Source organism: Bradysia coprophila, unplaced genomic scaffold (genome assembly GCF_014529535.1).
Source record: "Bradysia coprophila strain Holo2 unplaced genomic scaffold, BU_Bcop_v1 contig_138, whole genome shotgun sequence".
Lineage (NCBI taxonomy): Eukaryota > Metazoa > Arthropoda > Insecta > Diptera > Sciaridae > Bradysia > Bradysia coprophila.
In genome coordinates this window covers 2,006,131-2,023,483 of record NW_023503409.1, presented here as the reverse complement: position 1 = coordinate 2,023,483, position 17,353 = coordinate 2,006,131, and the positions used below count along the sequence as shown (strand labels likewise).

Genomic DNA, 17,353 nt, shown 5'->3' with positions numbered 1-17,353 from the left:
TTCCGGTCACCCATCCAAGTACTAACCGCGACGAATGATGCTTAACTTTCAATCTGGACGGCCATCGACGTTACTCATGTTGCTAAATCAGATATATGTATTTGTGGATCTAATTTTGAACCGTTGTTGCAATTTCCGAGACCAGATGAGTAGTCTCATTTCTAAAGTTTTTTCTACTTTTGAGACCCGTTGAATGGTCTCATTTGAAGAAAATATTTCCTTTGATTTGTGAGACCCGTTGAGTGGTCTCATTTGAAGAAAATATTTTCTTCGCTTTGTGAGACCCGTTGAGTGGTCTCATTTGAAGAAAATATTTTATTCCATTTTTGAGAACGGAAAAGTGGTCTCATTTCGAAAAAAAAAAATTTCTTTCAATTTTGAGAACGGAAAAGTGTTCTCATTTCGAGAAAATATTTTATTCCATTTTTGAGAACGGAAAAGTGGTCTCATTTCGAGAAAATATTTTCTTCCAATTTTGAGAACGGAAAAGTGGTCTCATTTCGAGAAAATATTTTATTCGAATTTTGAGAACAGAAAAGTGGTCTCATTTCGAGAAAATATTTTCTTCCAATTTTGAGAACGGAAAAGTGGTCTCATTTCGAGAAAATATTTTATTCCATTTTTGAGAACGGAAAAGTGGTCTCATTTCGAGAAAATATTTTATTCCATTTTTGAGAACGGAAAAGTGGTCTCATTTCGAGAAAATATTTTCTTCCAATTTTGAGAACGGAAAAGTGGTCTCATTTCGAGAAAATATTTTCTTCCAATTTTGAGAACGGAAAAGTGGTCTCATTTCGAGAAAATATTTTCTTCAAATTTTGAGAACGGAAAAGTGGTCTCATTTCGAGAAAATATTTTCTTCCAATTTTGAGAACGGAAAAGTGGTCTCATTTCGAGAATAAAATATTTTCTCGAAATGAGACCACTTTTCTGTTCTCAAAATTCGAATAAAATATTTTCTCGAAATGAGACCACTTTTCCGTTCTCAAAATTCGAATAAAATATTTTCTCGAAATGAGACCACTTTTCCGTTCTCAAAATTCGAATAAAATATTTTCTCAAAATAAGAACACTTTTCTGTTCTCAAAATACGAATAAAATATTTTCTCGAAATGAGACCACTTTTCCGTTCTCAAAATTGGAAGAAAATATTTTCTCGAAATGAGACCAATTTTCCGTTCTCAAAATTCGAATAAAATATTTTCTCGAAATGAGACCACTTTTCTGTTCTCAAAATTCGAATAAAATATTTTCTCGAAATGAGACCACTTTTCCGTTCTCAAAATTCGAATAAAATATTTTCTCGAAATGAGACCACTTTTCCGTTCTCAAAATTCGAATAAAATATTTTCTCAAAATGAGAACACTTTTCTGTTCTCAAAATTCGAATAAAATATTTTCTCGAAATGAGAACACTTTTCTGTTCTCAAAATTCGAATAAAATATTTTCTCGAAATGAGACCACTTTTCCGTTCTCAAAATTCGAATAAAATATTTTCTCGAAATGAGACCACTTTTCCGTTCTCAAAATTCGAATAAAATATTTTCTCGAAATGAGACCACTTTTCCGTTCTCAAAATTCAAATAAAATATTTTCTCAAAATGAGAACACTTTTCTGTTCTCAAAATTCGAATAAAATATTTTCTCGAAATGAGACCACTTTTCCGTTCTCAAAATTCGAATAAAATATTTTCTCGAAATGAGACCACTTTTCCGTTCTCAAAGTTGGAAGAAAATATTTTCTCGAAATGAGACCACTTTTCCGTTCTCAAAATTCGAATAAAATATTTTCTCGAAATGAGACCACTTTTCCGTTCTCAAAATTTGAATAATTTTTTTTTTAAATGAGACTACTCGTTCAGTCTCGGAAAGTATTAAATCCGAGACCACTCGGACAGTCTCATCGCGTCTAACAAATGAAAGTCTAAAAAGACTACTCATTCATCCTCAAACATTCTCGAGAAGTAGTCGAAAAGAGACCACTCGGTCAGTCTCGGAAAGTGTAAGGAAAAATTATTCGAAAAGAGACCACTTGTCCAGTCTCGGAAAGTATTAAATCCGAGACCACTCGGACAGTCTCATCACGCCTAACAAATAAAAGTCAAAAAAGACTACTCATTCATCCTCAAACATTCTCGAAAAGTAGTCGAAACGAGACCACTCAGCTTCTCTCGTTCATTCTTGTTCATTTACATAAAATAAATTAAAATTGAGACTTCTCGTAAACTGAAAAAGTCAATGAGACCGAAATGAGACCCTTGAGACTACGTATTTTTAGGTCTCACTGAGACTGAAATTTTTACCCGGGTCGTAACGAATATGAATTAACATGTGTGGCATAAGTACGATAATAAAGTTAACAAATTTTTAGCTTTTGGCTTCTTATTGATATTTAAGACGTGGGCAATAAAAGCAGTGTTAAAGCGTCTTTCACTTTATTTTGGAATCCGAACTTTTTACGATCGAAATAAAAATAATTGATCTCGATGTTGTCAAATTCTTATTGGTTTCGCTTGAAAAAGTAATATCCAGAAGACTTTTGTGAGATACTACTATTAAACTTAAGTCTTAAACCATTATTTGTACAAAATAGCAAATCAAAATGAATTTGTATCTGAGCTCTGGAATAGGGCCGATCGATTTTGTTGAACGGACCACTTACGACGCGTGGCAGAAAGAAATGAAACATACCGTTTTACATAGAATGTAGCGACAATGCATAATAGGTTTGTTCCAATTTTCAAATTACTGTCAAATTCATAGACATATAACTTCATCAATATTTAAATGAAAACCGATAAGTATCTGTGGATAAAATCGTGTACGTTCGTGCTTACAGTTACTTGGAACAAAACTACTGTTTCTTGTGAGCAAACATACTTATGTCCGATATTCAAATTTTTCAACGAAAGTAGAGCCATCTATCTCAAAGATTTGTCAAATTATACGAGTTTTTTCCCATCAATACGTTAAGGACCTTAAATGAAGAGATAAAAATGTAATCATTGAATAAAGCGAATTTCTTTAAAAAAAATTAATTTGTTTATCAGATTTAAAGTTTATTATCTTGCAATAAAGTTGCAAATTGATCGATAAAAATTAAAGAGTTTAATTTATAGAAACTCATTTATCGAAACTGTGCAAAAGGTACCGGGAAGGTATTGGCATCATAAGCACATCATCATCATTGAATGAATTAGTATATTTACTAAGTCAAACGTTGTATCGCGTCGTTGTCCTCTATATACTAGCGGTACTTCTTTCGTTCGTTTTACGTCCACGTATTCACATTCCATTTTAAAAACCTGCTACGACTTAAGCTCTATATATGTAAATATGTTTGGCTAATGATTTTAGTAGACTAAAATAAGCTCATATTCCGTTCTTTTCTTGAATATAAAATAGAAATGAAAAAGTTCGTTGATTTTGAATTATATACTTCGTTATCAATGCCTGATTCAAATAATGAAATATTCCTCAATACAAATAATTATAAAATGTTCGAGAGATCTGTTTGTCGGTCGGTAAGCGTTAATAATTGCAACAAAACATAAATTAACTTTTATAGTTTATTCATGTTAAAGTTGCAATATGGTACATTATATAATATAATTTATGCACTGAGAGCTGTGATATGTTTAACACATAACTCCATTGTAAGATTTAGTAGGAAAAATTTCCATGTATACGTAAACTAAAACAGCTATATGCACTTATATGAGTCTGACTAGCTATAGGGTGGTTTCCTTTTAATATTATTTCTCGAGGCGATTGTATGATGAGCAAAAATGCCTTGGCAGTGCGGTTGGTGCTGTGCATACACAATATCCATACGGTAAAATATTCAATGAATGATCTGTGTATTTGTTTATTTGATTTTTATCTCTTTTTTATTACGAGTATTAAAATATGTAATGCAAAATTGCGTATACGATGTTTTAAAACCAATGCATCAACCAAATGATAAAGACATAAAAATAAAATTTCGACTAATTAACGACATGGAAAGGTAAGTATCGCATGATTAAAGTATCAGTTCGTAAATAAAGAAATATTCAAGAAAGTGAGCCTTTCAAGTAGACTTTGAACATAATAATTAAATCTGGACAGTTATCAACGACGCTGTGTGTTAAAATAGTCGGTCAAGTCAATTGAATCGTGCATTTATCACTTGATTTAAATTTAGAATCTTTTTCAATGCATATTTACACATTTCTCTATCGAAAGACCAAATACTGTGCCATACTTATTGAATCTACTACTTTTTTTTGACCAACTATCAAGTTCCATTAACAGATTTATGCCAAATTTTGTACTTTTTTGTTTTGACTAACTGTGGATTTACATAGCAACGTAAAAGTGACAGATGCAAAAATTTTCTCATACGGCAACTCGAAATTTCATTCATAATTTTAATTTTATGATTGAAATTTCGGGTTGCAGTATTTAAAAAACATTGCATCTGTCTCTTTTACGTTGCTATGTAAATCCACGGTAAACCTCTGCTATATAAGAGGTTAACCTCAAAGCTCGTTAGCATATGAAATACCCATCTGCAAAAGAATCGCAATTGGTCATCCCTAATCATGCACATATTTTCGAAAACGAAGATTTTATAATTAAAACTGGCAAATTTCTACATAAAAAAACCTTTTTATTATTTGAACATTGAAATGTATCCTCTTTCGTTTCAATTAAAATTTAAAAAAAAGAAAAAACTTTAATAACAATAAATCTGAAATCTTTTTGCATCACACAAACTGTTCCATGCCGACGAAAAAACAGTAGATTGTAATAAACTGCCAAAAATGCTATTTAAAGCAAGTTTATTGGAAATTCGTTTGCGGTTTGTTGGTATATAAACAAGCTTATTAAATAAAGTCATAATTTAAGTCCAAACGGCGATGAAATGAAGTGAGATCAGGTGTATACAAATAAAATATATTGGTGAGTGGGTAGCATAAAATTACGTATAATATGGTGTTTCTAATGGGCTAGAATTTTACGGTAGAAGAGTGTTCGATGCGATGAAAATTACATAGATTGAATTACGAATGCAAACAAGGCACTTTAGCCTCGCGTTTGATGTTACTGGCTGCTCGCTGCTGTGTAAGTGCAATTAATTCATTTAATGAAATTAATTTTTTAAGATTTATTTTAAACATATTGAACATTAATAGACAAATTAAGATTGTGGGAGAAAACTTAATCGTGATGTCATTAAAAATTAGGTGACGAAAACTCGGGTCCTTTAACCCGTTACAGACGGAAAACATATGACCACTATATTTCGGTTGATTTCAAATCTTGTATTATTTGTATTATTGTTATTATTTTTGTCATCGTTATCGATGTGACAGGTTAAAAAAATCTAGGGAGGGATTTTTTTGAAAGTGTACTAGGCTCCGTCGGAGTTTTTTTTGGCGACACTTTGTTTGCATGCCCAGATAGTCCTTAGTCCCAATAGTCTAAAGCCGCAGTCGTTTAATTTTATAATTCTTTAATTCGCTGGGGAACATCCTTTAAAAGTCGAAAATTGGTGTTTTTTGTACGTGATTTACTTCCGCTACTGGCTATGGACATACATTTGTGGGGGTTCATTAGATAGGTATTGTCCAGTAGATACGGGGCAAGCACAGATATATTCCATGTCCTGTACCATTGTTCGAAAATAACAAAAATAATGTTTCAGTCAAGGTCCGGAAATTTTTATGAAAAAATATGTCTTGTGTGGATGCAATAAAATACATGTCTGAACTAACGATGTTAAAGATTTTGCATCAATCTACGATGATCTCAGATAAGCAGTAATGGAGTAAATGTCCGTGAAATATAGTGCCATATGAAAAGCTAGAATGGCTCAATCAAGATTGTGACAATTTGAGTACAAACATGGCTCTAAAACATTTCCGAAGATCGTGCTTCTTGTTTTAAATTAAGTATTCCTATTCAAACGCAAACAAGGTAGTATCATGACCAAGCAATCACTAATAAAAATAAATTAAATTTAAATTTTTCAATTGATTTGAATAATTCAATTTCTGTGAAATCTGGAAACACTAAAACTTAACAATGGTAACACGATCATTCTGACACCTTCATAATTTTCACATTCGGGCTGAACCGGCTGAACGAAGCAAGCGTGTCCTCTGACTTAGATTTTTGATAATTTAAATACATCGAAAATGAGCGTTGAAAAGAAGAACAATGCGGTTGCGCTGAAATTACGCAATTTCGGGAACCAATTGTTTGCAAAAAAAGAATTTTTCGAAGCACTTCTGAAATACAATCATAGCCTGTGCTTTGCTGAGCAAGGAACCGAAACTGTGGGCATTGCATATGCTAATCGGAGTGCAGTCTACATTGAAATGCAACAGTTTCGTCTGTGCCTGGAAGACATTCAATTAGCGAGGCAACACAATTATCCCGCTGATAAACTGGAAAAATTACAACGGCGGGAAGAGGATTGCAACGCTGCAATTGTAAATTGGAAGCCCAATCCGTACGACAATCCATTTAACTTTTTCAAATTGTCGCATGCATCAAATAACAAATATCCCGGAATCGTCGATTGTTTGACTTTGAGCAACAGTAAAATGTTTGGCAATCATCTGATCACAACAAAGACTCTTAAAACGGGAGACATCATTTGTATTGAAGAGCCAGCTTTCACTGCAGCTAATGTAGATGCTCGATTGTATCGTTGTTCCTACTGCTTCAAAGATAGTTCCATGAAATTGTTTCCATGCACTGGGTGCACAAAAGGTACGATTATTTTGCATCTCTTGCATTGATTGCGTTTAAAAAAAACCATTTCTTATTTTTCGCAGCAATGTTTTGCTCTGAGAAATGCCAACAAACAGCAATGAACGAGTTTCATCAGTTCGAATGCAATGTCCACGGCAATCCAGCAATGAAAATCGACTTCCATCTCAGACTGTTAATGAAATGTCTAAACGTCTTCGATTACAATGTTCCAGAATTTCAAAAGTTCGTGGAGAAAAACCGAAAGCAGGTCACGGTGTTTGATTTTGACTTCAGTGAACCTGAGGAACCAATGTTTTCAAAAAATGCCATTCTGGTAATGCTGTCAATTCAAAACAATGCACCCTATTGCAAATTACTTTCAACCATCATGGGAAGCGAAATCCGAGATTTCGTCAGCTGTCATGCAAAGTTAAAACAATTGTGGAAAAACCATGGAAAATTTCTGAATGAAATGTTGGCCAAATTAATATTTCCGGTCACGCTGCTTACCCACATGTCGGCCTTCTTCTCAAAAGAGATCAACCTTCCAACCGAAACGTGTTTGGGAAGACTTCAAGAAGAAAGGAAACCCAAGCCAGCACGAGAAAAGATGTTCGAGCAGAATTCCGGCCAAGGACTGTATCCAGCTTTCTGCCTGTTGAACGGTTCTTGCGATCCCAACGTGTTTGTAGTTTCAGCTAGTAACAAACTCGTTTGGATTGTGGGCAAATCAATTCCGGCTGGTTCACAGTTGTTTTGCAAGTACGATCAACCGTTTTATAATTCTGGTCCGGCCAGTCGTCGTCAAAGTTTTTTCAAACAGTCATTCGGTTATACTTGCTGTTGCGAAGCATGCCGCTACGATTGGCCAAGATTATCAGCACTTAAAGCAGTCGATCCCAGCTTTAAGTATAACAATAATCAGACATTGTCGAATCATGACGAAGCTGTGGAGAACATCAGGAAGAACATTGAATACATCGAAAAAAATTACAAACATAATCGTCCAACGAAGGAAGTTTACACATCGATCGATAACAACATGTACGAATTTTCTTCATTAGCCAAGCCAGCTTGGTATTGAATAACTGTGAGGTCTTTCCAACATTTGTCTCAATAAAATATTTTCTTCATTCCCTAAACTGACAATGGTGTTTTGTGTCTATAACAAGTTTACCAGGGAATATTTTCAAGAAATTATTTTTTGAGCTGCTGCTGCTGAGAACCAAAAAGTTCGTAGCCAAGTGAATAATATCTTAAAAATATGCTCTGATGATAAATGTTGTGCCTTCAACGATTCATACGACGCAAATGGAAATCAAAAAAACACTCAATAGCCATATCCACACCATGCGATGATAAAACGAAGAAAACAATATTTTTGTTTACCAATGTACGCGTATACAACGAGAGAGACTTTAATTGATGCTGAAGTAGCGGTTCGGATATTTTTTTATTATAAAAGAATTTGGCATTGTCTTTGAAAACTATGTGTGCGCATCAACGTCTATCCCCTTGTTATCAACCTCTTTATAACATTGATTAAACATTTTGCTTACAATGGTGAGATTTACCCATATTATATTAAAATGCATGTTGTATTTCAACGAAACATCAAAACATGTATTATACATACATATATGTACACCGCACATATACCATACCTGCAGTTCGTCTCGCGAGCAAGTGAAAAATTTTCTGCAATTTTTTCTTTTTCTTTCATAAAACTTTTCTCTATATATACCAAAACCTAAAACAATCTTCTCTATTTGTATATTTATCCACGAGAATGATGCATAATGAAACTGATTTCACCGCATATAATACCTGAATCGCGAGATTGTATGTTTTAATATTGTTTGTGATGAAGCACTGTGTGTTGCTGATGGTTGTTTTTTTTTCGGTTTCTTAACAGAAATCATTTTCTTCTTCCACCTCGACAGAGCTGTTTGTGTCTATATTTTTCTTTGAACATTTGACTATGATTAAAGTTGCAGTCGTTCTTTGACCAGCGGCTTTGATAGCCATACTTAAAAGAAATTGTGTTTTGTGCGTGATTTGATTGACTTAATTTTGTTTCGTTTTTTTCCCCTCAATGGTTATATATACAAGCATCGCGGTGTGCTTTTGTTGTGTAAAAAATTTTGCTAGAATTTTCAAATGACATTTTTTTTGCTGTAACTTTTCTTTAATGTAATTAAACATAAAAATGAAATGCTGGGGTATGGTATTATGTTAGACCATCATCATCAGCATAAGTATGTGGAACAGATTTCGTGTGAATTTTTAATTATATACAATGCATAATCTGCAAACCGATGCAATTGTGGTTGCACATGAACACTAAAAATTAAAAAAAAGAGAAAAGAAAACACTGAAACAGAACCTAATACATATAGCTGAAGGCGCATTGTACGTCTTGTAATGTACCTTGTAATTATGTTAATATGGGAAAATTGTGACAAAATGATGAAAAAAAAAGAAGTTCTGATGAGTGCTATATAATGTAACAGAAGAAACGGTTAAAAATGGATTTTCTGATTTAGACTACGAGCAGCGCTCGAATGAATTTATTACACAAGAAAAGTGAATAAGACGTGAATTTTAGAGGTAAAAAACATTGTTTACCACGAGTGAATAATTACAGAATAACAACTTCGATGGCTTTTTGTCTATAAATTAATTATGTCGTCATAATATGGTGCAATATCAGCAGAAAAAAGGAGAAAGTAAAGAATTTTCAACAAACGTAAGTTTTTGTTTCTTCAATTTGCCTTCGTTTTAAATAAAAATCGAATCGGAAGTATATCAGTGAACTCAATAAATATATTTATAAATGAATATGTAAGATAACACGATTTTATTACTGAAGGAGGGTAGTCTCCTGATTTTTTTGTATGACCTCCAACCAATCTAATTACAGTTAATAAGGCATCGCTTTTCTGATATTTCTCTGAAAATTTATTTCGAAATTCGTTCTTTGAAAACTAAAATAAAAAAATTGAAACTCAAACGATCAAAGTTGAATAAGTTCCGTTTCATGAACGTCTCATATTTTCATTTTCTAAAAAAAAAACATTTTAGCGATTTTCTCAGAGAATGAAGCTAAAGTATTTGCTGCACAGGCATTTTCTAAGCATATGAAATCAAAGACTGGGCTGTATTTTTATGATGTGCTATGGTTAGGTCAGCAATAACTGAAATTGTGGATTCTTGATTCTCTCTCAATTCAATTTTACAAAAAGCAGTATCAGAGTTTATTGTCTCACCTACTTTTAAGGAACAGTTGTTCGGATTTTTCTCTATTAATATTCTGTCTGTGAAAGATTTTATTGATCAATTGCCGAAAGCTACCACTAGTAAGCACTGTTCTTCGGATTTTGAGCTTGAATTTTTAACTTTACTGTACTTTTCGAACCACTGAATAAGTTCTGTGAATATTATTCGTCTCATTTATTATATTCAAAATGGCCCAAAGGTAAACTTGTTGAAATGTTGATATGTTGAAAATATGATTAAAATGAAATACTACGAATTTCTGATGACAACTTACAGTATGTTAAAAGATATTTGATTCATTTAGTTGAGATCTAAAAACACTAAAAAATCTTCATCAAATTCATCTGTGAACTTAAGATCCAATTTCGGAAACATTTTTTTAAAATATGTTCTCCACCGCTAGCGTTAAAAAAAAAGAAACGAGAAAGTGCCGCTAGCGCTAAAATCAGCACTAGGCGCAGGTTTCCCTACCTATATATGATTTTGCTTGTGTTACAGTTATAACGATAGAATGTTCTTTTTTTTTCGTCACATTTAGTTTGCCAAAGTCGTATTGAAGGTGGCGAAGAAGATTGACTGTGCTATTTAACATTAATTTAAGTTTTGAACTTCCACATCCTAAATTCTCCTCTGACATTCAAATACGACCTTCGTGTGACAAATCGTGAAGACAAATTATGTAGGACCCAGTATTTCAGTAATTAAAAAAAAATCACAAATATTCTCGAAAATTCTCTCTTTGAAACATCGGAAATTTAGTCAAACGTTGGCATCAATCCAGAAGTCCCTTATAACGCTCAATACAAGTAAAATAAAAATTCCAACTTCCTCATCTACATATTTCGCAATTCATAGAAGTAGCTCCTATAACATTGATTTGGATGATTGTGTCGCAGAGACCAAATCTATTCTTCTTTTTTCTATTGTATCACCCCAGCTAACAATGAAAATCTGTGCTATTTTTGTTGCTGAAAATATATTTCATAAAAATCGTCAAAATAAACTTGATTTAAGATCCGTTACATCAAAAAAAAAACTGTTTATCTACCCAGAAACAGTTTAATGTTAAAATTGTTATGCAAAATGTTTTTATTTAACACAATACGCGAATTAACATTTTGTCAAAATACACAAGTGTAAAACAAGCTTTGAAATTGGTTTATTTGTTCGAAATGGAACTATAGCGTGTTGTTGTTGAGCATGTATTTTACGGCATTCTTTTATATAGATGAATGAGTTTTTGATGGTTGATGATTTCGAATCATTTCATTTGATCAAAGTGTGAGACACATCAAATTAAAAATCATTTTAAAAAATTTGTTTAAATTTAAGCAAAACTGAAACGGCGTTGAACTAATGAAACAGGCATTTCTACAGCTATCCACATTACATTATTTTCAAACTTTGTTATAAATCTCAGTGGGATGACCGCTCCCTTTTCATATATATTCCAAAACAAGATTTGAGAACATGAATCAAAGATATCAAGGGAACTGAGATGAACCTATTAAGACAAAGGTTGACGGGGATAGTAATAAGCATCAATTGTAATAATCCCTTTTTATACCAGTCATCTGCTATCGACAAAGACGACAAGAATGAATGATGAACTCTGCCCAGGGTACTCTTATATTATAGCAGAACGTACGATAAAATATTGAATTGATAGATTTTGTAGCGAACACTAAGATATGAAGTAACATATTATATAATTGTCGTTTCTCTAAGATTAGAATTATTTCGCCGATGACCATTTTTACACTAAACTCACAGCATTTTAATTTAAAATTATTATTTTATTTTGTTAACTAGCAACAAAACAACGAAATGAGAAAGGCCAAGCTATTCACTAATGTAACATTTAAATTATTTCTCAATAATCGTTTTAATGTCCGTAGAATGTATGTGAACAAAGCAATAAGAAAGTATTATTATAATGGACACGTCTATAAACCCTCTTCGCCAAAGCATCTCTTGTACTTCTGTGGAAGAAAAAATGAAAGAAAATAATCCTTACAAATGATGCTGAATTTACAAATATTCAACATATTTTAAGCACATCCAATGTTATAAATTGCACATATAAAATCTGAAATACAAGAAAATATTATGTTTGCACTTTTAAACTCTTCCTGTAATTTATCCAACGTACAATGTGTACACGTCGTATACATACGAGCGTATTATTACAAAAATAAACTAAAATACCTATTTCGGAGTGGATTTTGTACTTTGCAATATTCCTTTTTTTTCATGCCTTATAAATATATGAATGTGGTGCTTGTGGTACCCATTTCTAATCGTCGTCGATCGTGATACAGTTTAACGCGTTCATTTAGTCTACAACAATTTAAGTACGTTGGACAAATTGAGATTGTAGTCTGTGTCTAATTCTATAAGATTATTGTATCAAGACTTCGACTCTGGGAGAGTTTTTAGTACAAAAAGTAAATGTTTCGTTCATGTAAATTATCAGAAGGAGAAATAAAAAGAAATTTTATTTCGCTCGATTTTTTACGTTTATCAATAAATGAAATGAAAGAAACGAAACTGTAAAAAAATCCATCGAAAAAAGGAGAGCCCAATTCATTCAGTACACCAACTCAATAAAGTTTTATCGATAAAAATGCCATAGAATGATCAGAATATCTTATAATAAAATGCTTCATTAATATTTTACACATTACACTCAATATTTACCTGACACAACAACTTTTCACAAATTAATTGAAATTTTATTTTAAATTTGTATGTAACGAACAAATTACAGAAATTCAATTTTATAATAAGCAAATGAAAATACGTTATCTGCTTCTTTTATCGACGATATGGCTTCTTGGGAAGTATACAATAACAATTATGTCAGCTTAGGTGAAATGCCCTGATAAGTGGTTGGATTATTGTTGCATGGGTATTACTTTATTAAAGAAATGTTAAACGAAGAAGAGTTAAATTTGATGCTTGAAACTATGGAAATGGTATAATCTGTATAAATCAAGATTACAGCATACAAAAGTATAACGAATATCAGATGAATATCAATCATTTAGAAGCGCATCGCTACAGTCACTAAATCTTTCTAACTTGCTGTTGTTGAAAGTATCACCTAGAATTTGATACAAAACCTTGTACTTCATTTGTTTACATGTTCATTTCTACTATAATAAGACAACATTATTCGTAGATTATCGCTTATTGAATTTTGTAGCATCGTCAGACAGTCCATATATTCAAATGTAAGCTGACTCAATCCATTCATTTTCCATTATTTTGCTATGACTTAAAACGATTATGTTTCGGTCTTGATTCATTTATATTTAGGAGAAGTAAATATGTTTTATGATTGAACCGTACGGAAAGCGATAAACATCAATTAACTGATTAAGTAATTTACGAATTGTTGCAATTAAAAATGTTTATTTTTGCCTATTATATTTAGCATAATGAAGGCAATCTTTAATAAACCATGTCTGATTAAATTTATTTGCAGACAATTTATTTTCTATAGTCCATCCGATATACCACCCGAATCAAATTCGAAACTTAAATGAGTAGTAGCTGTACCTGTAATTATAAGTAATAAATGTAAAAGGAAATTTATTTAACAAAAACAAATTTAATTTCTGAAGTGAATGAACTTCTGTTGGAGAGACTTAAATGTGATTAATTTTCTTAAAACATATAATAGGAGTTACGTCTGACTTTGACCTTCTACAACAGTGGAAGACGCAATTTTTCATATAACGGTTGTCTGACGACATTAGCTTCTATATCAAATGTTTTCGTTTGCCGAATTTCCACAGGTTTTTACATTTTATTTGCCACATAATATTCTACGTCTCATTTTTCAATCAGTTAAACCGTAAGATTATTCACAGGTATTTACCATGAGCAATAAAAGATAATTAATTTCTAAAAAAAAAACGAGACGTTAAAATTGCAGTGTAACATAATTATCGAATTAGCAAACATATATTACCATTACACTGTCTTTATAGACACTTTTCGCAAAACCGTTGATCGGTCTTTATTAACATTTTGTTGAAATATCTTTTTTAATTGCATAGAACAATTCTTTCCACTCAAATCGTACGCATTCGATTTTATTAATGAACAGCAGAAATAATAATTTTTTAATAAATAAATCGATAATCTCCGCCCCGATAGTGTGAAACTAAACATGTAAACAAATGTCGAAGATGGAAACAAAAATCTTCCAAAACTGTTTAACGTGCAAACGCCTCTGAAAAATATAGTTTGAAATGCGCGAATTTCAATCATAGCCAAGCTGCAACGTTCGGCCCACCTAGAGGCCTGTTTATTCAGCAGATAATAGCGTAGCAAAACACTTCTAAAGATTCACGTATGAAACTTATATTTAATTACATTTCTACGATGCATCCGCGTCAGATAGCATTCTCCATCACATCTAGATGTTCATAAGTTCAATGTGCAATGCTGTAAGAGATGGTCTTGGATTTTCTGCATTTTAATTTAATAGACAAATAACGTATATATATAGCCGAAGATTATATGGTAATATGACCATCGTACGTGATGTGAATATGTTGCATTCGTTGCTGATATATACTAATATCGCACATAAATTTTGTATTGATGAATGTTACGCTACGAAATATATATAAAGCACCGTGAAAGGGAAGTAACACCTGCAAACCTATAGAATATTGCGGTAAAATTACTAGATGCACAAACGGGAGACTATAGAGTCATAAATTTTACGTATATTAATCTATTTTGGTTATTAAACACGACATTAAATGCCGGTAAAAATGAGCTTCCAACCTGTTGTTTTAGTTAGTGTTGCGATACAAAATTAATGTGTTCAGGGGAACGATAGTTATTGATTTATTCGTGTAAATGATACGCCTTTTTTTCCAGAGAAGTGGGAGCAATGAGTATGTAGGAATGAAAACGAATTTTAAAGTTCTTTCAGCAAGCGGTTCATAATATAATAATTAGATCTTTTACTTCGTTTAATGAAAGTTTGAAAAAATCTATTACTTCATAAGTTTTTACCTACATTTTGCTATATAAGCCGGATGTCATTTTTTGTCATTGCTGTTACCGAAATTCCTGAATGAATTTTTAATTAATCCCGTTTGTATTTGATAGAATCGAGATCGTATTCCGCAATGAGAATTTTACTCTCAAGCTACTAATTAGAAATTGGTTTGGACAGTTCAATAAATCTAGTTTGATTTGTAAAATGGACAATATTTCACTTCAAATCCATATAATACCTATGATAATGTCTGAGCGTAATAGCCATACACATGTTTCTAACTACTCATTTTAGAGATCATAAAACCATTCATTTACATCATGAATGCAATTAAATTGTCACACTCATAAAACCGAAAAGTTGAACGTATGAAAATGAAGTTACATCGCATGAAGACATGCTTATAAATTAAATTTACGCGTTTCAATGATAAATTGCTTAAGCACGGCAAATAGTTGCTAGAAAATATTCATTTAATTAAACGTTATACTAAAGCCCCCATATAAATCCTCAGTTTGGTGCACTCGATGATAAAACTCTATGGCGAATGAAGAAGAAAAAAGTACCTTTGAATATGGAATAAAGGCGATAAGTGTTTGCAATAAATTATTTCGCATTGACACAACGCTTAAAATAGACTCGATGGCCAGAAAATAATAATAGTGAAATACTCAATTTGATCATAGTGAATAGATTCTCGATACTTTAGCTGCACCACGGACATTCATACTATGTGTATATGTGTGTAGTAAGCAACTTGTACGAAAATATTATGTTATAAATTTAATCTCGTTTCAGGCCATTAATATTCCAGCATATTATATGGTTAGAGTGTCTGACATTAAAGGAGATGTATATTTATTTAAATGGCCATTGTGTTACGTTGACACCTAGCAAATTATTAATTTCATTTTTGAAATTTTAATAAATTAGTATGGGATAGCGTTGATTCATTGAGTGGATTTATTCGAAGAACACGCGATGTCGACGAATAGATGACTCTATTTCAAGATTGTGTTCATCTGTTATAAATAACTACCCACTTAAGTTAAAGAGATAGCATTAACACAACTTCCTCTTTGAATTGCCAGTTTAGGCACGTATCTAAATAGCATTTTTTGCATGCAATAGAGTACTCAACACCTATTTTATTTGGATTGGGTTTATTATTATGAGTAAAAAATTATTTCTCAACAATCGCTTTATTACTAAAATTAAAATTTTTAATTTAAATGTTACATTGTTTCGTGACTAATTATTTTTCGACGAGAACTTTTGACACCATGTGAATAGCCTGTCATTTTAGTTTTATTTAGAAAAGCTTTACAGATACCGTACAGAGGTATCTTCTTCCGACATGTCCACGTCCATCTCTTACTTATTTTTAAAATTTTCAAAAGGCCAACGTTGTTTGGGATATTGAACAATTTCTTAATCAAAGTAACAATCCAGTAGTGTGGTGTGGTACATATTAGTAACGGATGGTGATAAGATAATGTTAATGTTCACATGTTAATGAAGTAGTAGATTTAGTAGCAGACCTTTGCGATACTTTGAACAAATAGAAAGTAGTACAGTTCACACTATTACATATTTTCCTAACGCATGCTAAAAGGTTTCTAGACTCAAAAAATCCTTTCAGCTTAAGTGTGTAGTAACGACGTTGGGGAAACGTTCCCTACACACCAGTTAGAAAAATTCTTAATTGTAATGCGATGATTTCAATGCACCGTATGTAAAACGGAAATTGACACTCTTAAATGTCATTGATTACTGGCTCAGTTCTGATCCAAACTGTTGATTGCCCTATTAATTGTGCTTCTATTGTTTAATTTGACTCACAGCGAATTGAGTGTATAATTTTAACTGAAATAATAGTAGAAATTGAGAATATTTTACCTATACTTTTATGAATTCATACCAGTCAAATTATGGGTAATTGATGGCCAATAAAATTGCGGTAACCGATTCTGTTCGAAATATTGCCATAATAACAAGAAAAGGTGTAGTGTAATTGAATGGTAGCATTATTGAATGCAAAAATATTTTATTAAATGTAAACACTAAAGTTAATAGTTAACAAGAATATTAATATTTTATTATTTTGTCAAGAGTCCATGTAACACATCCGTATAGGATGGGTGAAGTACAATCGTAAAACGTTTTTATTGACGCTCTGTGATGTTATAAAACGGTGAAAATACAATCATTTAATGATATTGTTAAAATATGATATTATTACCATTATATTATTTAAATAACCTTTCGTGCATCATATGCAAATAAAATTGGTTGTAAAG

General features: G+C 32.0%; 2 protein-coding genes across 3 annotated transcripts in view; both read left to right on the top strand.

Moving 5' to 3' along the window:
* Window positions 1-6,126: 6,126 nt before the first annotated feature.
* On the top strand, window positions 6,127-7,891 carry LOC119073388 (SET and MYND domain-containing protein 4-like). The gene is made up of 2 exons (XM_037178814.1): window positions 6,127-6,766; window positions 6,832-7,891. Exons 1-2 carry the CDS (start codon window positions 6,187-6,189, stop codon window positions 7,830-7,832), a joined length of 1,581 nt encoding a protein of 526 aa, XP_037034709.1. The 5' UTR covers window positions 6,127-6,186; the 3' UTR covers window positions 7,833-7,891.
* Window positions 7,892-8,631: 740 nt separating this feature from the next.
* LOC119073375 overlaps window positions 8,632-17,353 on the top strand; it is a 109,858-nt gene continuing 101,136 nt past the window's right edge. Inside the window, exon 1 of one of the 2 annotated variants that reach the window (XM_037178799.1) lies at window positions 8,632-9,497. The gene's annotated coding sequence lies outside the window, so the exon portion shown is untranslated. The remainder of the gene's footprint in view (window positions 9,498-17,353) is intronic. The other variant, XM_037178800.1, reaches the window with a different exon arrangement.

Coding starts and splice junctions, on each gene's coding strand:
- LOC119073388 (XM_037178814.1), top strand. CDS start 6,187: ATGAGCGTTGAAAAGAAGAACAATGCGGTTGCGCTGAAATTACGCAAT. Junction 6,767..6,831: donor ATGCACTGGGTGCACAAAAG/GTACGATTATTT, acceptor TATTTTTCGCAG/CAATGTTTTGCTCTGAGAAA.